General features: G+C 41.1%; 2 protein-coding genes across 7 annotated transcripts in view; one reads left to right on the top strand and one right to left on the bottom strand.

Annotated features, from left to right (window-relative positions):
• The window catches only part of DZIP1 (DAZ interacting zinc finger protein 1), a 47,827-nt gene extending 31,617 nt beyond the window's left edge, over positions 1-16,210 (top strand). For 4 of the 5 annotated variants that reach the window (XM_062020531.1, XM_062020530.1, XM_062020528.1 and 1 more), the window contains 8 exons: positions 6,902-7,047; positions 7,357-7,546; positions 8,885-9,014; positions 9,197-9,247; positions 10,362-10,561; positions 10,926-11,056; positions 14,312-14,483; positions 15,716-16,210. In XM_062020531.1, the coding sequence (XP_061876515.1) occupies positions 6,902-7,047; positions 7,357-7,546; positions 8,885-9,014; positions 9,197-9,247; positions 10,362-10,561; positions 10,926-11,056; positions 14,312-14,483; positions 15,716-15,798 (1,103 nt within the window). In that variant the 3' untranslated portion in view covers positions 15,799-16,210. Of the gene's footprint in view, positions 1-6,901; positions 7,048-7,356; positions 7,547-8,884; positions 9,015-9,196; positions 9,248-10,361; positions 10,562-10,925; positions 11,057-14,311; positions 14,484-15,715 lie in introns of those variants that run through there. The other variant, XM_062020533.1, reaches the window with a different exon arrangement.
• Positions 16,211-17,702: 1,492 nt separating this feature from the next.
• Positions 17,703-26,220, bottom strand: part of CLDN10 (claudin 10) — a 60,420-nt gene continuing 51,902 nt past the window's right edge. For both annotated transcript variants that reach the window (XM_062020527.1, XM_062020526.1), the window contains exons 2-5: positions 25,870-26,031; positions 25,624-25,705; positions 18,965-19,072; positions 17,703-18,065 (exon numbers count right to left, since the gene is read on the bottom strand). In XM_062020527.1, coding sequence (XP_061876511.1) covers positions 17,951-18,065; positions 18,965-19,072; positions 25,624-25,705; positions 25,870-26,031 — 467 coding nt within the window. In that variant the 3' untranslated portion in view covers positions 17,703-17,950. The remainder of the gene's footprint in view (positions 18,066-18,964; positions 19,073-25,623; positions 25,706-25,869; positions 26,032-26,220) is intronic.

The following is a 26,220-nucleotide window of genomic DNA, read 5'->3' as shown; positions in this document are numbered from 1 at the left end:
TTAAGAAAAATGTACAGAATTTTCCTTTTCAACAAATCAAAAAGTTCTGAAAAGGCATAAGGGGAGAAGGGGCAATATATAACAGAAGTTTTTGGTAACCTGAAGAGGAATGAAATACTGATAAATATTTAGTGCTGATTTCAAAATACTTATTGTGACAAGAATTATAAAACAAAGAGAAATAGATTTTATTTATTATATGGTAACATTATTTGAATAATGTAGAGATTTCTTTCTAACCTATGCAAGGATAGTAGTTCATTGCTTGAAGCTTCTTAAGTGAAACTATAGAGAAGAAATGTTGTGTGGAGAAAAGTAACAAGTATTGATCATTAATAATGGTATTTTAAATAATCTAACTGATTTTGATTCAAACCAGCTTCATTGCACCAACACAGTAGTGCTGGTTCTGTCTAAGACATCTCACAACAAGTAGCTTAGGTGTTACCCTGAATTTAGGAAATTAGTTTTACAAAATGCATTTGTAAGGGCTTTACACACCAAGCTTGTGAAGGATTGCTTTCTTATTGCATTTCCTTTCATTTGTACTGAGGAGAAAAACAGTCCTGTGAACATCAGCATTTTCTGTACTCTTACAATTTAAGTCAGAGCATTCAGATCTTTCTTGATTTCTTACTGCTCCAAATACAAAGTTCGTGACACATTGTAAAGCTTCTTAAGGAGGAAAAGCCTGCTCCTGCCATTGATATACAAAAGATTCACTATCGGTTTAAATTAAACCTCAAAGAAGGTGTTTCCCTCATATTCCTTTGCTGCTGATTATTTTCTTTATCTCTGCTGGTCTTCTCTCTATCTGTCCCCTTTCTTCTCTTCTTGATTAATTTTTAACTTACCTAGTACCTAGATATAAAGGTTATATCTAGGTTATGTGTGTCAAGAAGTTACAGTGTCTTTCACAAGATTTTCAGGACTCTTCAAGGGATTGACTTACATACTGAATTAAGACATCATGGCATCACCTCTTGCCATGAAAGCGAAAGTGCATGCTAGTAACTTCTATACATAAATTTATTTAACACAGAGCATCTCTGTGTTAGAGTCGCAAGAGCTGTGGTTTTCCTACCAATTTCCTACCAATTGCCTGCATATGGAATATTTTCCCTTTCAAATTTTCTCTTCGCAAGAACATTAACTCTGGAAAAGGAACATGAACTTTAGTACACTTTTCAAAATTGTTTGGAAGCTTTTACATCCTAACATTTGTTCTGCACATCTTAAATCTGTGTTATGAGAAGATACTCAAATTACAAATGAAACATCTGAAACGTAAAGAAGTGGAAGAGCTGCGTTAGCCTGGTGCCATTGTGTTAAGGTTCCTGGTTTCTGGTGAGAGCTGATGGTGTGCCTTGCGTGCCATCCTGTCTGACTGTTCTTCTGTCCCTTTCTGAGCTAGCTGTAGGGCTTTGTGCAGGTGCAACTTCAGTCTCATTTTCAAAGATTATTCAGTCTCACAAAAAGGCAAAGTGGATTATTTATGATTTTTTAAAAAAAATCGGGCTTTGTCTCCTATGTTACTTTTGAAATGTTGATACTTGTTGAATAGTCAATCTTTTTAGGTCAAGAATATTAGCTGCAATTAAAGACAGTGGTTAAGAAGCAAAGCTATTAATTAGATCGTCTATTGAAATCTATGTCTCAGTCTTCAAACATGGTGTGGACTAAGGCCAAGCTATCATTAGGGACATAGATGAAACATCTGAGGAAAATGTTGTCTTCCTAGACAATTAACAGAGAAAAGAGGCACTTTCAGACTTTGGTTCAACTGAGATGAGATCTAAATTGCTCTTTTAAGTTGCCTGCACCCCTTTGTGCTCTGTAGAAGGAGTGTGAGATGACTAGATTCCTCACTTAGAGGCCTTAGGTAAGAGTAAAAAATGCATTGTATTTAAGATTATTGATTTAGAATTAATGTTTACACAGCTTATGTGCAGCATGTGGCTTCCCATTGATTAGTTAGGAGAAAAAGATATGAAGTGGGTTGACTCAAAGATGCCAGTCAAAAATAAAGGTGTTACAGATTAAGTCTGGCAGCAATTTGTATGTGAAATTTGAGTATAAATTAAAGGAGTATGTAATGACTATAGCCATAGTTTACATTCCTTACATCGTTAAGGAATGCAGCGATAAAACAACAAATAAGTTTGACATTCCATCCTGGGTTTTCATATTGCAAGTGCAAAATGCTTACTGTAGGTGATACTCTACTATAGATAATTGTAATACTTCTGTGCAGGCTAGAAGTTCTTTTGCATTTAATAGTTCAAGAGTAAGTGAACAGGATTTCTCTTTTAAATGCTGGTCAGAAGACTGCTTTTCTAATAATACTGTCAGAATATTGAGGGGTTTTTAATCTAGTCGATAAGAACAGATAAAAACAGATTATATCCTTGGAATATGCACAGTCTGAATTCTTCATTATCGTTAAATATATTTTCCTATTCCACATGCATAGAAATTGTCATCAAATACTGTTTAAAACGGAGATTTCTCAAAGTATGCCAGTCACATAATTTTTCAGTAGTGTAGTTATCCATTAAAGAAATTCATAGAATCATAGAATGATAGAATGGTAGGGGTTGGAAGGAACCTTTAGAGATCGTCTAGTCCAACCCCCCTGCAGATGCAGGTTCGCCTAGATCAGGTCGCATAGGAACATGTCCAGGCAGGTCTTGAAGACCTCCAAGGAAGGAGACTCCACAAACCCCCTGGGCAGCCTGTGCCAGGGCTCCCTCACCTGAACAGTGAAATAGTTTTTTCTTATGTTTAAGTGGAACTCTTTGTGTTCCAGCTTCATCCCATTACCCCTTGTCCTGTTGCTAGCTACTATAGAAACAAGGGATGTCCCAACCTCCTGACACCCACCCTTTAGATATCTATAAATGTTAATAAGATCTCCCCTCAATCTCCTCTTCTCCAAACTAAACAGCCCCAGTTCCCACAGCCTTTCCTCATATGAAAGACGTTCCAGTCCCCTGATCATCTTGGTGGCCCTGCGCTGGACTTTCTCCAGCACTTCCCTGTCCCTCTTGAGCTGGGGAGCCCAGAACTGGACACAGGACTCCAGATGAGGGGCTCACCAGGGCAGAGTAGAGAGGGAGAAGTACCTCCCTTGACCTGTTGGCCACACTCTTCTGAATGCATCCCAGGATGTCATTGGCCTTCTTGCCTGTTGGCAACTTTTAATACCAAAATGCACATGACTAATCTTTTAGAAGAAATTTAAACATTAAAATGCTTCTTATTGGAAATTGTCACTGTTCATTTACTTAATCTTAGGTGGTCTTGTCATTCTAGATGCCTAAAAACATCCCACCTGGCTTCTGGGTGCCATTCCAGAAGGGCATGGGTCATTCTATACCTGTAAAACATATCAACCAGCCCTATGCTGATGGCTGAAGCTCTAATATGTCTAAGATGACACTAGGCAACATTCTCAGAGGGGTTGTGGAGTCTCCTTCCTTGGAGGTTTTCAAGACCCGCCTGGACGTGTTCATGTGGGACCTGATCTAGATGGATCTGCTTCTGCAGGGGGATTGGACTAGATGGTCTCTAAAGGTCCTTTCCAACCCCTAACACTCTATGATTCTGTGTGTGGGTAACTGGATCGGTCTTGAAGTGACTATTGTATTAAGGTCTCCTCTACAAAAACGTACCACCAAGGCAATGAATTGTCACATTGTATTGGGTTTGTGATTGTTAAGCAGGTTGTCAGCAATCAGGGAAGTTGACTTCAGTGTGTATTTTTTGTCTAACTTTCCCACTCTGGACCTTGACCTTTTGTCCTGTTTGGTGTTCCTGTTCTTCCTCATTACTAGAGCAGGCACCCTTGGTGCATATGCTGGAGCCCATAGAGGAGCTTTCAGAAGAGGAAAAAGGTAATGGTTGATTTGGCTCACAATATAGCGGCATGTGTTTCTTGAAAGTAAAAAGTAAATATGGTTTGATAACACAAGTATTTTTCAATGTATTTTGGTGTGCTTCTGTGATTTGGGTGGGAGCACTCCTGATTTCCTGTTGGTGCTTGTAAATGTTATGATTTCTTTATCCAAGTTCAATGTTTTCACGCAAATCTGGCTAAGTCTTTAAGACAGGCGTATTCAGTATGTCTAAAGGCACTTGAGCTAAGCAGAGAAAAATGTTTGATGGGAAATACCCCATTCCCAGGGAGCTTTTGCTGCTGATGCTGTCGCAATGTGTGCTCACTTCTTTTTCATACCCTGCATAAGAGCATAAAGAGCACGGATAGAAGAAGGAAGTTGGTGGAGGTTGAAGCTGCCTACTTTGATAAACGCACCAAAGATACTTTTGCAAGTAGTCTGAGTTACACCTAACCTCCAGGCAGCCACAGCTTCAGCCAGGATTGTGCAATTCTGGACGAAATTACGTAGCCCAATCTTGGCAGCCGTTCTTCTGCTTCATCTGAGGAAAGCTTGGAGAAGGCTGCATTTACAGTGGCAGAACAGAAAGCATTGGTTCATCCCACATGATATTCTTCTGAAGAAGGCTAACAGTACTTTAGATGAAGTACTAAATAGTTGAACAGCATAAGAGCCTATACTGTGTGGAAAAATGAAAACCAGTCTTGAACCTTATAGCCAATGAGTTTAAATTTCGAAGGAATGCTGCTGTCTGAAAATAAAAACTGTCATTTGAATACATCTGTTCCCAAGTTAGAGGTTTCCCCAGGGAAAATCCAATGACTGAACAGTCTGAAATAAAGACTGCTTGCATTTCTGCCATTCTTTCTGCTATTTCTCTTGCTTGCCATCTTCTTTCTTGATGGATTGCCTTTGATTCTTCTGCTGTGCCTAAAGGCATGGCCTGCAGTACAAAAGAGAGGAAGAAAGAATGCAGTCTGAAAAGACTGACCAAGATTTTTTTGCTTTCGGTGACAGCCAGTTGTAAGGGAGAGTGTGAAAATTCTTGACTTGGCACATTATTTCATGGGATTATGTAGGAGACAAGACAGTGGACCAGACTTGAGGTGCCTTATCTCCAAAGTAGTTAAATCTAGTATTTAGGGTTCTTTTAAAAACAAGAAAAATGGATAAGAAAATAGTTCCTTAAATAGTTGGCTCTAGCAAAGAGGATTTGACTTAAGTTAATTAGCAAGAATTAATATTGTCATTATTTGGGATAATGCTGCATAGTCTTGTTACCCATATTAGTATGTGGTAATTGTGAACTTCAAAATGAATTTCGACAGAAGGATTAACATCTGAAAGGGACAGGATTTTCAGAAGGCTCTTTGGAGCCTTTTTCTTCAAAATGTCTCACGTCTCCCATTCTGGGAGGATTTCATACTGCATAATACACTTTTTCCTAACTGGGGATAGTCTGACAGTCCTACAGTTTCCTCACTAACCAGTAGTTTACCTCTTCTAGGATTCAACTCTCCAGCCAAATCACTTTTAATCCCATCTCTGTCAGGGACTGAGTTGTCAACACAGTTTTCAAAGCCAGATAAGAATTTGGCCAGATTCTATCCTTCTTAACAATATCTATTAGTATGATAGCTGGACTTGTTCACTTTTCATTACTTACAGTCCTTTCCAGGATCCAACGGAAGCCACTTCCTCAAAACAACTTAAATATAATTTGTGTATCTTGAGACTTTTTTGGGTCCTCTTCAGGGTGCTTATCTTTTCATTAAAGGAAAAAAGAGGAAAGTAAATAGTGCAACTGCTTTTTAAGCAATTGTTGTTTGAAAATAGAAGTGGCACATTTGGTTTGAAAGTTCCAGTATGGAATTATTCCTTCATTTGTATCCTTGTCTGTGGGCTGGCAAGTGCCTCTGGTGCCCCATGAGGCATACCAGAAGGAGACAAACCCCTGCCTAGGATTTACCTTTTATTTCAGGGGCAAAGCTGGGAATGTGGGTTACAGTGTGCTCCCCTGGGAGGTTGTTTACACCTCTGTGTATGCTTTGCCAGACTGCTGCAGCTACCATGGTCCCACAGGGTATTGGTTCACTTTGTAGAAGTGTCATCCAGTAAAATTATGTCTTGCCAGAGACACTGTATAGGCAGGTCCCAAATGAATCTCTTTTGCTTCTTTTCTCCCTTGTATGACCCTATAGTACTTTGGCCTAACTTACATGTCAGTGTTTGCTTCAGACAGAAGAATCACAGAATCTTGTCTAGATGATTATTTCTTGCATAAGAGTCAAGTTGTTACCGACACTTCAAATAAGAGAAAGAGATAGAAACTTCCTTGTCTGCTTTTAAGTATGTATGATATCATAGACCTACACAGAAGAAAACAGAGTGCTGAACTTTATCCTGAAAAGATTTTTGAAGATAAGTGTTAGCTGTCATGCGTTTTCTGGGAAACATTCTGCTTCGGACTAAGGTTTTGTCTTCACCAAAACTTTTGAAAGTGCTACAACTTTCCAAAGATTTGATTTCCCTAGATGGTTTTTATCAGAGAACATTACATTGTTTGAAGCTTTTCTTGAGAACAAGTTTGAGACTTGTTCCTGTTCTAATCCTAGGAGAGTTCAGCTTGGATTTGAAATATGACTTCCAGAGAACTTAATTATCAGGAGTTTTTCTTCAACGGAAGTTTCCAAGTGCTATTCTAAAAGGAAAGGCCTTTGTTGCTAAATATTCAGGGTGTATATCTGTTGAGGAATTCTGTAACAAGAAAAGGGAAAGGTATTTGTGATGGTGAATACGAGGTGCTGAGGTATAGATTCCAAGTGAGCTGACTCTTGTAAGCTAGCCCAAGATTTTCAAAAGGGTACAACTCCATGTAGACAGAAAGTCCACATGAACATCTCTGGTGTTTCTAACACATGCATGCTTCAGTGCAGTTTGTGTCTCCTGTACTGTGGTTTTTTCAGATGTCTCTTAAATGCATTTTTTCATTCTTATTTCAGAAATTGAGAAAAGTGATCTTAAACCAGGTAGAAGTAACCACTATTTAATAAATGCTTTGAAGACCGATCCTTCTTTAACTAAGGAATTGCGAGTTGTTTTGGCACAAGCCCTGGAGGAGAAGCTGGAATCCTTGGGAATTAAAGCGGTAAGATTATTTTGAGTTACTTTAAAAAAGGGTCATCTTTGCCCCGCATTTTCTTTCAGTCTTGTACCACAACCTTCAAAACACCAAGCTAAATTTCAGCCTGTTATAGATAAGTGTAATTCCTTACCCTGAGAGGATGCCCATCAAATTACAGCTGCAGAGGATATGGCTACACTTGTGAGCCGCATTACCAGCTTCTGTGATTTTTCTACAAGCTTTGTGGTATTTGCAATTTAAAAGAGTGTCTGTGATTGTAGGATATAAATCCCAGCAGTAATAGCCCTTGTGTTTACAATTTTATTTCCTTAGGGTGTTCGTGGTATCCCAAACGATCGCTTAAATGAAGTTTTGGGTGTTATTGAGTCTACTAGAGAACACAAACAGAAACAAGACCCGAACATTCACCGCATTCGAGAGCTTCTTGAACGCCAAGTTAGCCAGAGGGCTCAAGAGAAATTATCTTCCAATAGACCTGTTTCCTATCCTCAGCTTCCTTCAGGTTAAAACGTTTGGGTTTTTTTTTTCATTCTCTTACATTTTATAGTGGGTATTTAATGTTTTATTTAGCAACATTTTTGCAAAGCTGCTTTTGTAATTTTTCATGTGTTCTGGTTTATGCCATCTGGGAACAAAGGGCCATGATCAGCAATAGGTAACAGGGCCTTTGGAATGCCCTAAGGACAGGGAGGGCTCCCTCACCATTTATGGTCCTGGGCAAAACAGACAGGACTACTCAACTTGGGGAAGAAAAGAGAAATTTCTTTAATACACAAACAACCAAAAACATAAAAACCAAAACATAACAAGCAGAAAGCAGCACAGAGTGGTACAATGATGAAGAGCAAAACCAGCCCTTTAAGATCACCTTCTCCCCACCCCTCCTCTCTTCCTGGGCTCAGAGCCCTGATCCTGGTGTCTTTATCTCCTCCCCCCCCCCCCCCCCCCCCCCCGAGCAGTGCAGGGGGAATGGAGGTTTCAGTCAGTCCTTTCCCAATGGCTCCTGCCATTTGTTTCTCCTCAAGACAGGCAGACTCCTCACTGATCCTCCCTGCTCCAGTACAGGGTCCCTTATACGCTGGGAAGCCCTGCACGGGCAGGTTCAACTTGTGTTCATCCCAAGGACTGCAGCTCCTCTCCGTCTCCTGCGTGGGTCTGCTCTGGGGCCCGCAGGCTCTCCAGCACAGCCTGCGCCATGGCCGCTTCCTCACACAGTCTCCTGCCCATCCAGGCGCACTCACCCAGAGGTGCTGGTGGCTCTCAGTCCTGCCATGGCCCTCCATGGGTTGCAGGGGCACAGCTGCCTTCTCACCACAGGCTGCAGAAGGGTCTCTGGTCTGGCACACCTCTTTCCTTCCTCCACCTCTGACTGTGGGGTCTGCATGGTTGCCTCCATCTTGTACCACTCCTCCACCTCCTCTCCCTCTGAAGATTTCCCTTCTTAAATAGTGATGACAGAGGCACCAGATTGGCCCAGCCAGGCTGGAGGTGGGTCCACCTCAGAGCCGGGGCATGTTTTAAGAACTGCTTACTGGGACTAGCACTGCAGCTCCCTTCCCATTACCAAGCATCTCCACACAAACCCATGACATGTAAATATTCAAAATATTTATGACCAACTAAACTTTCTTTTAAAGAGTTCTTGACATTGCATTTAACTGCAGAAACCTTAGCTCCTAGCTGGGCAAGGTACATGGTAACTCTCAACTGCTTTGATGAAAAATAGTTAGTTCTGTTTTGTAGAACTATAATCTGCAGCAGAGACATCTTTAATTTTAGAAATTAAAGACAAGATACCAAACACTGTTTCTAATAATGAGATGGATACATTCTCTTGCAGAGAAACAGAATTTCACCCAAGCAGGAATTTCCTCATCTGCCACCCCACGTAAACCAGTAAAACGGTCTTCAACAGCTGTCCGCCCAGCTGAGCAAAGAACAGCCATCCTCAACAGCACATCTACACCCAAGTAAGAGGTGCTATGCTCATAGTACTCATGCCTCAGGTAACAGTCCTATGTATGGGTTTGGGGTTTTGTGGCTGATGGGAGAATTGTAAGAATTAAGCAAAGAATTCATTTTACTTCTCAACAAACTTTATGCTTTCTTAGTTAGTTGTCAGCCTTGGAGTAACTCATCTTATTATTTTTAGATCCAGGAAGCTTTTTGGAAATGGAGCTTCCAGAAAGACATCTAGCATCACGTATGTTTTGTTCCCTTGTATTTTTGAAGAAAACACTTTTGGTGACTGAATATTCCTATGCTTGCAACACAAAGGCTATTATTAAGCTAAAATTAGAAACACTTTCTGGACTGCAAATTTCATGTTATGTTTTAAAGTAGTTTTCCATTTGATTGTGTAGTTACAGTCCCTGAGAGGTAGGACATTCCCCTTTCAGTAGACTTATTCTTTGTTGTGAAACAGGGATAGTCAGTAAAACCAAGAAGCATTGCTTCCTTAGTTTCACTCTCAGACGCTTTTTCTGGCCCAGATATATGCACTTAAGACTTGGCTGATGTATTTTTTCCAATTGATTGATATTTTCTTCCTGTGGTCAAAATCAAATGTGATATTCCAGATTCCACTCACATCAGGTATATTACTTTGTAATTTCCTGCACTATAAAATTCCTGGATTATTCTCATCTAACAGAATATCAGAACATTATTTTTTGTGGTGCAGATTCCTTGACCCTGAACTTTGCTCTCCCCATGACCCACGAAAGCCTATCTTTGTTTGCCTGGCAAGAGTTGCTACGTATCATAGAATCATAGAATGGTAGGGGTTAGAAGGGACCTTTAGAGATCGTCTAGTCCAACCCCCCTGCAGAAGCAGGGTCACCTAGATCAGGTCGCATAGGAACACGTCCAGGCGGGTCTTGAAGACCTCCAAGGAAGGAGACTCCACACACTCCCTGGGCAGCCTGTGCCACTGCTCCATCACCTGAACAGTGAAATAGTTTTCTCTTATGTGTAAATGGAACTTTTTGTGTTCCAGCTTCATTCCATTACCCCTTGTCCTGTTGCTAGCTACTATAGAAAAAAGGGATGTCCCAAACTCCTGACACTCACCCTTTAGATATTTGTAAATGTTAATGAGATCCTCCCACAGGAGGATCGATTCATTGTTTTGTAAAGACAGTTACATGGATGGAAATATCCATGTTAATGTAATAGATCATTTTGTGATAACTTTCTGAGTTTATTTTCTTTTAAATAGTGTTATGGATGGTAAGAAAAAAATCACATGTTATTGGAAAGGAAGCAGCAGTCACTGAAACACAGTAAATTCTCCAATTGTATGTGTTTTTGCTTAGAACTCCACCATTCAGCTCAGAGGAGGAAGATGAGGATGATATTAAACAGTTGTGCTTATCACCAGAATTACCGCAAAAGCAGTCAAAAACTTCAAGCAACAAGGTCAGTGCATTTCAGAAGGCTTCTGGCAAAAGTGATGCGAATGGGATGGAGCAAAGTGAAACTGAAGGAACTAGAACACCTGCCAAAACTTCCAAAGGTTTTTTCCCTTCCTTTTATGTATCTATGTTTTGAGAGCTGTGCATGATTTTTGCATTTCCTGATGATATTTCTTTGTTAGAAAACATAATGAAGGCAGACTCTCTAGCCTTGAGTGCACATAGATTTGTGTGCACTTCATGTTTTCACTAACGTGTGTTTATATTAATATTGTACCTAGAGATGGCAGTTCAAATTAGTTGTGTATCTTGCTGGTTTATATCAGTGCAGAAAAAAGAGATAATCTCTGCCTCAAGGAGACTTCTTTTACTTGTTTTTACTTTGTGGAAGATTTTTAGAGAGTTTACAGTAAAGCCTCTTACTTGTGAATGGAAATTGTCAATATTTTTTTAAATGAATTTTAGGAACAGTTATTCAACAACTGACTGAGCAAGTTGGGGAGAGTCTTTCTAACCATGGAAGTAAGAACAAACCGGCTGGAGGGATTAATGTCGCACAGGCATTTATTAAGAAGGAAGAGGTGAAAGAACTCAAGGTATCACTTTTAATAGTCATTATCATTTAATTAAGTAATGAAAATATATATGTATATGTTAGTTCTGTTGAAACTGTCTTGATGCAGTGAATAACTTCATTCTCAAAGACAGTTTCAGAATTATAGAAGCATAGAATGGTAGGGTTGGAAGGGACCTTTAGAGATCATCTAGTCCACCTTCCTGCAGAAGCAGGTCCACCTAGATCAGGTCACATAGGAACATGTCCAGGCAGGTCTTGAAGACCTCCAAGGAAGGAGACTCCACAACCCCTCTGGGCAGCCTGTTCCACTGTTCCTTCACCCTCACAGTGAAATAGTTTTCTCTTGTATTTAAATGGAACTTTTTGTGTTCCAGCTTCATCCCATTACCCCTTGTCCTGTTGCTAGCTACAATAGAAAAAAGGGATGTCCCAGCCTCCTGACACCCACCATTTAGATACATTTAGAACCACAGCTAAGTTGTCTTTTTGGGGCGCCTCACCATTGGTGTATTGAAGAGTGCTAGCAAGTGAGCTGTGACAAGCGGCCTCTTTATCCACACTACTTATTAGCTTATATCATGACTGTTTGGGATCACTACAGCTAACCCAAAGCTTGGGCATGACTAGTATCATCTTTGACTCCTATTCTGGCAGCACAGAGAGAGCCCTTCTTTACTTGCTTTCCTAGTATATCTTGTATTTCTGGAGGGAAAAAATGAATATGCTTACCTAATATTTTAAAATACTTTTATTTCTAGAGCTTCATCCAATATGGAACTTTGAAATACATTTTTATGAGGGGGAAAAAAATCCATTTTTGAGTATGGTCTTTGTTCTGCTGCACCAATTTACAGTCATCTGCTGTTTTCAGATTAGGTTGGATATGTCACTAATGTCTGTCCATTGAGTATGGCATGTGTTCACAGTCAGAATAGTAACACAACTTATTGTGTACCACTTGGGCTCGTAAGGTCCCAGTCTTCAGTTTAGAATTTTATAATGGGTAAGCCACTTTAATATCAATTGATCTTTGCCTTAGCTATTTCTAAAGGAACAGAAGTTACCCCAAAGCAGAAGTCAACAACAGATAGTGCTTTTTATTTCAGTTTTTGTAGTTGGTTTTAGATTAAGTGGACAGACAGGTGCTAGTTCTAGCATTCAATAATTTTTTTTTTTTGCTAAAGAAACATATGTTTACTGAGAATCCTGTTATCCATAAGAAAACTGATAGCCCAGGGCTTCCTGACTGCCAGTTAACTCTTCAATTTATCACTCATCCCAGAAACAGTTTCCAGAAAGGGAGTGGTAATGTGATCACATTTAGCTTGGGTGCTTTTAATTACTGCTAGTGACACCTAACTTCTGTATTGACTGTGTGGGAGCTGCAATTCACACCGAAGTCAAAGTTACAGACTCAGACATGACTGTTACAGTGTAATTCTCTGTCCAAATGTTACTTGGAAATTTTCTGCAATGTCAGATGATGCAAGACTATGAAATGTTCACAGTTAAATGTAGGAGATGTTACACTGAGTAAGGATCTATAGATGGTGAGCCACTGTGTTAAAGAATTTGGGCTTCAAGAGCAAACAGCTGCAGCAAAATAAGCCTTAAAAGTCTATGGTTTAAAGATGCTATGGTTTTCTCTACTAACCTGTTAATGGTCATTCTCAAATGCCACAATACCATACAACCTTTATAAGGCATCTCATCGTCATATGTTTTATAGAACCGTAGAGTCACAGACCCTTTATAAAGGTCCTTAGTCACAGAAGCTACTCTGAAGCTGTGTTACTTGAGTTCCTCTGTACCAGACACTGTATGGATTATGGTATCTCTTTGGAACAAGTCTTTGAGATAATAAAACTGGCTGGCAGTTTTAATGGGTGCTGTGTGTTTACACTGATCGAAACTGAATCCTGTTTGAAGTTGACACTTTTCTCTGTATTGTGTACTTTGAAAATCACTTGGGACTTAGCGAATGTTTGAGGAAACTCTTCCTCCAGAAACACATTTCTCAAGAAATGTGACTCTTGACTTTCCCACTAGCACGCCCTGCAAACGTAGGTCATGTAAAACAGCAAGATGTTGAATCTTGGTATGTTAATAACAGCACCCTGAGCAGATCTGTCAGCTTTTGAAAAACAGTTTGCAATGTTAAAATGGATTTATGTTGCAAGATAGAGCATTACTGCTGTCTCTTCCCTTTTTTCGAGACACACAACACATTCATAGTTGTTGATTTTTCCCCAGAATGTACATACCTTACATTGTTTTCTAATGGCACCTGAATCTTCCTTCTGTGCAGCAGAAGCACCTTCTGCATCTCGCTGTAACATTGAGAGACTCAAGTGGAATCGGGTTTTAAGCTTTGTGAGAAACCATCTCCCGCTTTCCACAGTCAAGCTCTCTAACAATGGCTTGATTCCAGCAAGCCACATCCGATTGGCAAATAGGGAAATGCTGTAGCTCTTCTTTCAGAAGCTGAAAGAAGGTATTTAGTTCTCAGGCAGATGAGGTAAGACAGATCACGGACTTGCTGACCTTCAGGTTCATCTGCTTGACTTGACTCTTGTTTAGTGAACTCATTAGGCAAATCCACCACTTAATTAAAAACATGTTTGTCCATGCTGACAGTGAGTCTTAGGAGCAATACATACTTTTCACTTTGAGCACCATGTGGCTTTTCAGTATTCAATTCTCCCTTTAAATAAACAAGTTTTAAACTGAGAAGGCCTTTGTTGCAATGGTAATTTTTTAGTCTCACGTGAACACAGAATGCTGCCTACATTGCAAACTAAACTGACAACTTGCATCGTGTCTGTATTTTCATCTGAGTTAACGTAGAGTCTAATGCTTAAAAGACTTTGCATCTCATTAGAATAGCTAATACTCCAGAAAAGACAGTCCTTTTTAAAGTTAGATGTGTAATACCTGAAAACATAGATTTCTGCCAGTTATGGAACTGGTAGAACTTAACAGTTCCTGGCACAAACCCCACTTTTAGCTTTGGAACCACTTATAGCTTTAGTTCCTGGCCAAAAAAAAAACCCACCCTAACCAACCCACTTTTAGCTTTGGAACTATAATAGGCAGTTAATAAAACTTAGATAATTGAATTAGGTGAATTTTAAAACTGTGGTGAGAGATGTCATAAAGGCCATGTGCCAGTGCATTTTTCTTTAGCAGTTTCACATTGTTGCGTTTATGGAAGAACTCAGCCCAACTGGAACAGACAGAGGAAAAATGCGTGTTTTTATCTTCTCCCTGTTAGCTCACAGAAGTTGATGAAGATGATTGGGATATATCATCAGTAGAAGACGACCTTTTATTGAGGAAAGATGCCAGAGGTCAGAAAGCACCAGCCGTTCAGAAAAAGGATGCAAACGCTGCATCTGTGGTACACGCGTGGGGTCTTCCGAAGAAAAGTGTACCAAAGGAGGAAGGTAACACAGTTGTTCTTCTACATTATAAGCCTTCAGTGACTGACACACCTAAAAGAGAACAAGTCTAGTGTATTACATGTTGTAATTCAGTATGTGGTCTTTTGTAAGAAACAAACAAGAAAGAAAAACTTAGTGTTTGGTGTTATGTCATATAAATATAGACAATAATGGTGACACATACTTACACATAAACAGTACACATGGAAATACACAGATATGCTAAGACACTTCAGTTTTTAAAAGACTTAGTACTTTCTGGCTTCAACCTCATCTTAAAAGTTAATCACCCAGGACTGGGTTTTTATGCCCTTCCCAAATTTAAGGGAGGAAGGAAACTTTCTTCCTTCGTCTTGAGAATAAACTTTCTTACTTTGTCTTGAGTGAATTACTATGAGAGGTAGTTAGTGTTGCTTAGCACAACAGTATCCATGGCTGTATTTTTGTGGAGATGAGTAAAGCATTTGTCTGCCCAAACTTCAAGGTGGCAGAGTACTGGCCAAATCCATTGCTGAGTTAAATCATTGCAATAGCGTGGCGTGGAATCTAGACTAATTTTAGTTTTGCTAAAAAGGAAGGCAGAGCTTTCTCCCATTTGTTTACAAAGGACTGTGCAGGCCGTGCCCTGTGTTAACTCTAGATTGCAAAAGCTTTGTAATGCTTCAGATGTGTGGATGATCTCAGTATACATCAAATGGAAGGCCAACAAAGCAGAAAAAGTGCTTTGGAAGAATTTGAGTTCCTTCGGTTCTGTTGCTATGGGTAATTCCAGCATGTGGGAGTGATTTAAACACTTAAAGATCGTCCTGTGTATTATCTATTTGGATAATAGTAATAAAATTGCAGGTTTGTTCAAGATAACCTAAGTGGCCTACCAAGCTGAGATAAATCTTTGAACTATAGGTAAAGTAGTAGCCTCAAATCTTACGTAACACTTAGTTGTTTCTAGCTCAATATATTTGAAGCTGTGTCAGTTATATAAAGATAACTTCAGGTTATGTTAAAAGGGAAAGTAGTGCTGACCCTGACTGCTTGTACTGTGCATTGTATTCTGTGACAGAAACAGCCTTTGTGTTACCAACACTTGTCATTTCCTTGCTGGTTGAAATTCTGGACTTGCTGAAATCCACAGGTGTTCGCTCATACAGCATGTGGTTTAATCACACAGACAAAGTGAAAACACCCCCAAAACACTATTTAATAACCATTACTTTTTCTTGTTGTTATTTTAACAGGCCTCCATGAAACTGATAATACAAACACCTTGAAGAGCAGCTTAGTCACTGTAACAGACTGGAGCGATTCTTCAGATATCTAAGGGCTGTGTTGGTGGGGTCAGCACATCCTGATAATTTCTCACATCAGTCATGTAAAAACAAGGAATACTGTTTACAGAACTCTTTTCAATCCTGAATTCACAACAGGAATATTCATACATTCATTACTGGCCACGTCTATTTGGAAATTGAGAGTTCATTCTTCTTCCTTGTGAATTCAGTGGCGGAAGTTTCTTTGATTTCACTGAAGTGGACATTCTGCCTCTAATGTTTACATTAAAGATTGAACATGGTCTTGCAAGAAAACCTGTTAGCCAATGAACAGAATTTACTGCAGAGTGTTACTTTATAAACTATTTAAATGCATATTTTCTTGTATTTGGTCATAAACTTTATATACCATTGTGAACAGTTTAAAGACAATATTTCCATGTTTTAAAACTTCAGATTTCTACCATGTTTTACAATAAACACCAAATGAAAAGAAAAGAAAAGAAAAGAAAAGAAAAGAAAGGCCTCAGCTATAAAACTGGTTATTATTAAATGCCTTCAATTTGGGGGAAGTTTGTTTTGATTGTTTTTTTTAATTAGAATTAAGTCTTAGTTAACATAAAAGCATAAAAATTGGGTAAAAAAAATTCAAACATCAAGGTAAGGTGAGGAAAGCACTGACCTGCTGCCATTGTGGAGGCACTTCCACGTTTCTGTTTTGTCCATATTTGGCTGCTTTCTTAAACAAACGCATTAGTGTTTTGACTTAACTTGAATACCAAAACAAAAGTAAACCAAAAAGAACCTTGAATGGCTTTTGAAGTTCTGATGTGTGTTTGATGCTGTCAGATACAAAACCTTTTCCATCCTACTGTGCCATGATTAAATAGGACTATTCCTTTTTTTATCTTTTCACCTTTGTCCCAAAATAACCTACGTCTTTAAACTCCAGGGGTCCATTAGATCAAACCTCAAGACAGACCTGAGTTTGTGTCTGATTTTGGTGTCTCAGTCTAGAAAGCTTTTTGTGGTTTTTCAAAACCTCTGATCTCACTTATTGGCTCGTACAAATATCCCCTCAACAGCCACCACGTTTTGGTGGACAGGGAAGAAACCAAACCACCAGTAGCTGAATTCCTGAACTGCTGTAACTAATTCAGGATTACCTAGAAGGGTGCTGTTAGGTATTGCCTGCTGGTGTTTGGTCACCCCTAAGGGCGCTGGCAGAGCCAGCCAGCTGGCATGGCCTGGGGTGTTTCCTTGCCCTGGAGCCATCCCGGCACCCTGCCCAGCAGCAGAGAAAGGCACCAACCCACCCCCTGGAAGGGATTTGTCCCCAGCAGCAGTGAGTGCTGAGGTAGGGCAGAAGCCCAGTGGCATAGAGCAAATACAGAATGCAGGAACTGGCTCTGAGCCTTGTCCTGCCTGCCACAAAACCCCAGGGGCTGCAGCCGTGCTCAGCCCTTGCTCTCCCTGCCAGGCCATGCCCATGGGAGCTCACTGTCACGCACACATTCTTCTCGTGCACACATTCTTCTTAAGAAGGCCATGCACAGCCCTCTCCTGTGACTGTTTTTGTAACTGCTGGCCCTGACTCTTCTCAGTACCTGCTCCTGCCTCTCCAAATCCCACACGTATCTTCACCCACTCTCTTCTTATTCCTTTGGTGTGGAATTGCTCAGGTTGCAAGCTTTTCTACCTTGGCAATGGGATAAGGGGTAAGAGCCTGCTGCTTCCCACTGAATGTCGTGGCCTGGCACTGCAGTGACAACATGCTCTGCAGTTCCAGCATCGCTGCTGGTCAGTGGGGATGTGTTTTGCACAGAGTGTGCCCGTTCTGTCCGGCACTGAACTCATTTCAGAAACAGCTGCAGTAACGCTCTGCAGTCAACGTGATGCATGTGATGCCATTCCCATAAGCAATCGACATAACTGAATGGGTAAATACCTCATTTATTTCTTTTTTTTTTCAAGAAAGCAACATCAGCTCATGATTTCCAGGTACAAACTTTACAATGCCAACAGCAATCTTAAAATATTACATCATAACATTTACATTGAGACGTAAAAAAGCTGCAAGTTGATGGTTTAAAAAGCCGTCGTGTAACTGGTAAGTACATTGGAGGTGGAGGGTGGGGAAATCACTCGGAATGAAACGTACAAACTCATTTTTAAAAGGCTTTGAATCTTCCAACTGTACCACTAAACATAAGCGTTCTTGTCAAAGTGCTTTGGGGGGGTTTTGTCCGGGATGCTGTTGTGCACCTTTGTACGGGACGACATCACAGATGCGGCTCCGTTATATGCGTAGCCCCTCCTGCAAGGAACAGAGAATCCACTAGTTACAGCTCAGCCCACACACAGGTTAACACCTCTGCATCCAAGCTCCACAGTAGTGATAAAACTACAAGAAACGTATAGGAACGTACCTATAAATGTCAGGGGAAGAGGCAGGGCAGCACTTCCCTGTGTGGCCTCATTCTGATTTCACAGAATCACAGAATCTCAAGGGTTGGAAGGAACCTCGAAAGATCACCTAGTCCAATCTCCCCTGCCAGAGCAGGACCACCTAGAGTAGGTCACACAGGAACTCATCCAGGTGAGTTTTGAATGTCCTTGGAGAAGAAGACTCCACAACCCATCTGGGCGGCTTGTGCCAGTGCTATTTGACATCCCCCTCTCTCCACCATCCCTCTTTGCAGTTCAGTTTTCCATAAATGTGTGTTCCTTGTTCACAGCTAAGGGAATTGGGAACCAATCATGAAATATTTAGGCTGTGGCAGATCCTGGGTGAACAGTAACTCTCTCCAGCTGTGCCTCCTCATCACCACGCTGCTGGAGGTCCTACTGCCACTACCACTGTCCTTCACCTCTCTCATTTTTGCTCTGATGATCTGGTAGTAAAGAAAGTTATCTACTCACAGCTGTGAAGTGACCTGACCACTTTACCTACATCATCAGTGAATGCATTATTGTTTTCCAGCTGTAGTAAATTTATACAATACATAACACAAGTATTTGCTCTGAGTTAATACCTTTTCTTAACTACATTAATCATGGGCAGAGCGTTACCATTCAGTCCCATTATTTTCTTTCATCCACACAACTTTTTGTCTGAATGTCATCACAAAGTGTTTTGAAGAAGTAACCAAACAGCTCACACAGAGCAGGTACAAATGCAATAGTATTGATTTCTTTCAAGAAGTACAACTTTACCTGGAAGAATTACTGTTTTCAGCTATTGAGAAGCAGAATATACTGCCACCGATTATGCAGAGTGAAGCTCCAGCCCATCCAATGAACAAAGCTGCTCCTAATTCATACCTGCAGGAAGTGAATAACTGGATTTAACAAAAGACAGCATGGATTTAGCAGGAGTTTTGTGTTTCAGAATAAAACAACTTATTTTTTCTGAAAAACTTTCCCCCAACATATGCATTATTTGCTGCAAAATCGGCAGCTCTGCTGCTCACCCAACATTCTTTTCATTGTCTCCCTTTCACTGGGGAGGCAAACTCTGCCCCTGCACTGCACTTGGGCAAACCTTGTCTCCCTGATAAGCCCTCTGGGGTGCCTGGCTTTTCCACATCTGCCCCTGGCTTGCCTGGCCATGGGGTTACTTTGTTCTTTGTCCTGTTGACTGCACACAGCTCCTGTCCCCTCACATGAGGTCTGTTCCTATCGGCTCCCAAACGGCACTGAGGCTCTCGCTGGGAGGGTGAGTAGAGCTGCTGCCTGTAGACTCTCCTTAACTCTCCCTTCTGGCTCTCAGGATCTCTCTCCCTGCCTGTCCACACTCCAGCCTGCATAAAACATAAGGGGTTTGTACAGACATGCAAGATGCAGATGCAATACACACACACACACACACGTGCAAGATTACCCTGTACAGACACAGATGTATCTGATACATGCATATACATGTATGTACACACATACACATGCATGCAGACATACATGTGTGTCCACATGCACAAGTGTTTGTGACAGCCACTTTCTGCTTCTCTAGTCCCTGGATGCAGGGAGTAGATTCAGGCTGGAAGATGCTGCTCACCTCCCAGCCTTTGGGCACAGCTCCAGGTCACTAGCAATGGTTCCTTCTGCCACTTGGGGCAGCCACAAATTGCAGCCAGAAACTGCTTAGTTTGACTCTGAGAGAAGATGGTGGTGCTTTAGGAGGATTGTCACACAGTGGTAAGTCCAAGTTTCTAAAGCAATAGTCATAAATGAAGAAAAAGAAGGGCATAGGGAAGAGATTCTTCCACAACTGAGCAACGGAGTCTCAAGATGAGCAGCAAGTGATGGTTGCCCCCTTGTCCTCTCCGTTCCCCAGCTCTTTGCCTGAGGTACCACTCTAAAACACTTTCAGGGTGACCTTAGAGCACAGGCCCAACAATGTCCAGAGTCTCATATTCCTCACTATTAGGACAGATTGTCTCTTGCTCTTTCCCCGCTCCAGTTCATCTTTGAGAAAACCTTTTATCTCCTTGTGACTCCTGTGCTGACAACACAGGCTTCCTCTTCCTCATCCAGCTGTAGCTACTGGTCAGTTGGCTGTGCTGTTCAAGCCTTTGTTAATGTTTATTTACTGTAAGCTCTGGTGGGGCAGCTTTTGCTTTGACAGCCTACTTTTACAACTGAAAGACTATGCAGTCTTGTATGTCAGCTAGTTCTCAACATTTCCATGTGAACAGATCAAAATTTCACATTAGCTGAGGTACACAACATAAAACATCTGTAAATTGTTCTACAAAACTTGCATCTTTGTAAAGATGACACTATGGAAACACTCAAAACTGGCTTATGAGCCCAAACACCTGGAAAATTATATAGGCACTTCACAAGAGGGGGAGCAGTGCTTGGAGAACTTTTCCTGAGACTCTAATCAGAAGTGAAGCACAGATTTGTTTGCTTGTTCTTTTTAAAAAGAGAGAAAAAGCAACACTCGGGACATCAGCGCTACGGACATTCAGGTTCAAGTCATTTCTGACTCAAGGACTTCCTGCCAAAAAGAGACGGTTACGTTGGAGAGCAGGGGTAGGACCCTTTGTGAGGACTTACACCTGACTCTTCATGGCCCTGCTAGTGCCTTACCTTCGAGGCTTCTTTTTTATTTATCTTCCCTTGCTAAAAAAGGCTCAGATTCCCCTAAACATTCTCCAAACCCAGTGTGGAGGGCACCCAAGTCCCAGATTAAACTATTAGAAACCATAGCTCAGCTGCCTTTCACCCTGGCAAACTCTGTCCCCAGCGCCATTTGACTTCAGAATCTGCTAAACCTGAGAAGCTTTCATTGTAACTATGCTCACATTTCCAGCCACTTGCTATGGTTTTCAGAAGACATGAGCAGATTTCTGTCAGTTCAAAGACAGACTGGGGCTTCTCTGATTAGAAGCAAATACCTCCATCAGAGCTCATCACCTAGGATCTTGTTATAATCAACACACAAGAAATAGAGTGCACTTCAAAACCACCCTCAAGGCACCTCTTTTAATGAGCTGTAAAGGCAGATCAGTATGACTAACTCTGATATTGAGATAAGCTCCATCCTGATGATCTCTCCACCCCTGCAGGTACTGCCAGAGCATACCTAAAATACATGGCCCAGGGTTAGGCTGCCCCCCAAAGTCAGTGCAGACCACCACTGGAGAACACAGCTGGTCAAAGAGCCAGCAAGGATGTTGCTGTAACAACTTGCCAAAACCATTTGCCTAGACAGTGAAAAACACAACTCTGCTTCCATGTTTCCATCTAACAACACGACATGGTTGGCCAGAGGCTAATGTGAGGGGGATAAGGAGATCAATTGCCATCTCCCCTCCTGAAGCTCTTCAGCTGTATAGACAAGAAGGCAAGACTACATTTGGTTTAGCTGGGTAGAAAAGGGTCACCTGACTGTTGCCTACTAGTTGGGAAAGAAGACATGTGGTCTGCCCTTTGTTCTTGGGATTGTTTGTACTTTTTAAACATTTTTTTTTACTGTAATGTGTGCAAACAGATTGTATACACAGACCTTTCTCAGGTACCTGCTACACTGAATGTAATGAGTTACAGAACTGGCCTAATTGCTCTTTCCTCCACATCTTTAAACAGATTTAAAACCCTTTTCTGATTTCCACTGGTGCTTATGAGGAAAACTTCAGATTTTCAACTGCATATCAACCCCTGTGTGGCTCTCTGGATTTTATCCAATCCATCTTCTCAATATTTAACAAGCCAATGCTAACCCCTTGTCAAAATCCAGTATGTAAAAACACCTTTCCATGTGAAAAAGCCCTTAGAAACATGAAAAAACTCTCCAGAAAGAAAGAAAGAAAGAAAGAGAAAGAAAAGAGATGGGTTTTTTTAGAGGAAATTCTTGCACTTGAGTGTTTTTCCCTTCCTTCTTTATCACTACAGTCTTTCCAGAAAACATACACTTCTTATAATTCTTGGTTGCAAGAATAAAAGCAGCCACTCTCTGAAGTCTGTGGCTGCAACTCCGCCGTCTCCAGTCAGTGCAATCAATCTGAAGAGAGTGGCTTAGGGATCTTGTGCAGCTTGGTGGGGAGCAGGACATTGATGAAGAGGCTTAGAGGTGGTGATCACTGAGGACCACAAGGATTCATATGCAGAGAACTGAAAACCACCTTCAGCTACACTGATCAAGCAGGCATTTTTTTTGCTGTAATCCAAGGAGGCAGAGTTCAGGGAAAGAAAGGAAGGAAGGAAGGAAGGAAGGAAGGAAGGAAGGAAGGAAGGAAGGAAGGGAAAGGAAGGAGGAAGGAAGGAAAGGAAGGAAAGGAAGAAAGAAAGAGAAAGAGAGAAAGAAAGAGAGAAAGAGAGAAAGAATGAAAGAGAAAAAGAAAGAAAGAGAGAAAGAGAGAAAGAATGAAAGAGAGAAAGAAAGAAAGAAAGAAAGAAAGAAAGAAAGAAAGAAAGAAAGAAAGAAAGAAAGAAAGGAAGAGAAATCACATCAGTAGAGAAGAAAAAGATACTAGCTGTTACATTTGGACCCTGATGTAAACTTCCAAGCAAACCAGTGGAAGCTTCATTAGCCAGCACCTGTCAATGACACACATACCCACCTACCCAATCAGCACAACTTACACATTTTGGATGTTTGATTTTTACACATTTTGGATGTTTAATTCTTACAATTCTTGAAAAATTAAAAAACAGACTCAAATGTAACAGCAGGACAGTAGAAAGAGGACCTGTGTGAACTTTGCACAAACTACTGAGGGACAAGAAAGATAGAGGGGAAAAAAATTCTCTGTAAAAGAGAACAGGAAGCTAGTGAGAATAGCTGGACAAATTAACCCCATTCATCAGTAAGAATTATCTTGATTATGGAGTTCCAACTGTGTGAAGAGACAAAAAGGAGAAAGACTGCAAGAAGGTGGGTTTTCTTTAAATGACAAGTAATTAAGTGACAAAATAGTTTCCTTAGAGAAGCTGTGGGAGCAACATTAGCAAGACAGCAAAACATAAACACAGATTTTCCCCTATTAGAGGTGTTTGAAGAAACGTTAAATCCATCTTGGCTGCAACAATACATCCTGTGCTGTCCCCAAGACTCTGTGTGTGTTACCACACAGACTCAAGCAATTCCTTTGTAGCAGTTTTAAACTGGCAATGGAAACTATCACATTGGGACATAAAGCCCAAGTAAGGTGAGTTTTAAGGTGCCCCCACAGCGCCTGTCATTTGTCAGGCAGGTACATAATTCAAACCAGAGGTCTCTTGGGCAACAGCTTTAGGCAGGTCTCTGACTCCTCCTGCACCCATACATAGTCAGGGTGCCTCTTCCAAACGCCGAAGGCTGGAGGGAAATTCTGACAGCTGAGGTAATACTAAACACCTTGTGTCATTTGTTTTCCTCTGACAGAGTCTCAAGGCTGCCTTTGACAACACCACAATACCTTCAGGAGAGAAATGTGCTGTAAAAGGTGAAAGATTGAAACCCTCTCAGTGAAGAGCCAATGCCAAGTTTCCACAACATAACAGCAAAGCATATGAAATGCTTCTGTAACGCATGTCCAAGTAAGAGCTCACAGACAGCAACAAAATATATTACTCCACATATTTTACAATTGCTTGAGAGCGAAAAGGAGTGGAATGCCACCATTAGCTTAGTCTGACACAGGGGCATTGCATGAGCTACATACACTGTGTGCAATTCCAGTTACAACCTCTGGTTTTCCTCCCTGCCTTTTATCTTTTCAGTCGTGATTACATGTGAGCACAGCTGAGCTATGTTGGTTGTCCAGGGAAAAGGTAATTTCTGCAGAGAATGTTTTAGTACCTTTATTTTGATATTTAAACTGCCTTTCTCATTCCCTTGTGGTAAGACTTCACTATGAGGTCTGCCTGCTCTTTTGCAGCAGCAAAGTGTAGGAATATATTGTAGGAAAGGGGCTTCTGGCAACAACCATGGTATTTTTACACTGAACAGTAAGTCTGATGAATAATTAACTTTTGGCTATATAGCCAGGCTTCATTTTTCTCACAGTACCTCATATCGTTGTTTCTTTTGGAAGCTTTTTGATCCTGTCCTCACTGTATCAAACACACCGAAACTACAGCAGAATTATGGAGGACACTAAAAGCAACTCGTTTTCAAGACAGGAGAAGCAATGTCGGCCCTACCACATCACAAACGTGGACCTGGTTAATTGTAGGCACAGATGTAGCTTGGGCCAAGTTAGTGCAGTTGGCAAGCTACTTCAGAAACAGGTGCTGCAAGTCAATCAGTTGGGCCCTGGGTGATCTCGTGGGCAGAAGCAGCATATAAGTAGGCAGCTAGCAAAGGAAGGGGGCTTTGAGTCAACTCTGGTGGTTGTACTATGTTGCCTGTGTACGTCTCTGCACGTGCATTACCTAGACTCTCTACGTCTTCGACTGAATATTTCTTGCACCACTACAACAGTTAATATTATTTCTTCAGACCACTGTCTTTCTATCAAGGAGAAACAGAAACACTCAGGCTTCCTTACTGAGCCCTTACTTGGGTCCCAGGGAAATGTACCCCCAATGCTTGACATTCCCTGGAATCACCACTGAGGAAACATTGAAACCATTGCCTTTAAATGACGTTACATTAGGTAAACAGCTCAAGTCTACCATGCTACAATTCACAGCTAACATTTTCAGACTTGGTGGATAAGGTGTGAATCCAAAATCCAAGCACTGGTACATGAATTTCTGCCTTTGTAGGTCCTGAGAACTTGCACAGCTTTAAAGAGAGTCTTTAGGGATGCTCATTGTTTCTTGTACAAATCCCACAATTTTATAAACACTCCTCTAAATTTAGTTACAAGTATAGTCAAAGAATTTATGTCAGTGCTTATAAGATCCCAGGTAATGATAAGCTTTCTGATCCAAATTTCAATCACCTGGACTTGAAAATCCTGTCAGCAAAAAGTCCACAGAGCCTTTGGAAACATCTCTTCAAGATGAGTCAAGATTGTGCAGTGCTGGACACCTTTATGGAAACCACCTTCTATCAAAACCTTAAGGGAATAACTTTCTTCCTCTCCTATTGAATGCTATGCCTAATGAGCACCCCTGTCTTGTTCAACCCTTTTTTGCTGCATCTCTGCCATAAACACCAGCTCCCTTCCTGACAGACCCCACACAGAACCCCGTCGAGCCGCAAGAAGCCCGGGCACAAAGATTGCAGACCAATTGCTGTATCCAAAGGTGCTTGTTCCTTAATCTTCAGTGTGGGGTTACTACAGCCAGAAAACATGATTAAATAAAACTGTATCCCACTCTCCTCCTCTGCCCAACAGGAGATGCACCTGCTCTCTGTCTAAACGGGCTCAGGTGCATAGTGTGTTAACTTAAGGTCTACTTCTTTGAAAGACTTATGGGTATAGGAAAGTACTTACTTTTGTGCAACAAAAGAAGGATCAAAGAACTCAGACGTAATCCTGTTTGCATACAGGGAACAACTAGTCATAGAGCACAACCCTGAAAAGCATAAGACAAACCATTCAGTGGAGCCAGCAGAAGAGTTTTGGGCCTGACCCTGAAGCCAGTGAAGTCACGGAGATTTGTGTGTGGATTTCTGTGGAAAAGAAGCAGCTCTGGTATGACTTCAAACATAGAAACTTAGAGAAATAAGATATATTTACCAGAAAGTATGAAAATCAGCCCAGCTAAAAAAGCAATTTTTGCTTTAGTCTGATCGGAGCCTCCGACTTTTGTACACTTCATCCCAACCAGTCCAAAAATGGCACCGAAGAAGCCCAGGCAGACAGCGGAGATCATCAGTCCTCTACAGGCTTGGATGTAACCTGTGGTGAGAAAGAGTAAGGCTAACGTGAGGACTGGGACCACAGTGGCTTTCACTGTGGGTTTTCCTCTCCCTCTCTGCAGCATTAGGCATTTGCTACTGCAAACTGCATCAAACCTTGGCTGGAGCAATGTCACTTTATCACTCAGCATGTTCTTCTGGGTGATGTATGCCCTTCATAGGGCACCAG

This window comes from Colius striatus, chromosome 1, assembly GCF_028858725.1.
Source record: "Colius striatus isolate bColStr4 chromosome 1, bColStr4.1.hap1, whole genome shotgun sequence".
NCBI classification, from domain to species: Eukaryota; Metazoa; Chordata; class Aves; order Coliiformes; family Coliidae; genus Colius; species Colius striatus.
Note: the sequence above shows the minus strand (reverse complement) of the source record. Positions and strands in the feature narration are given on the sequence as shown.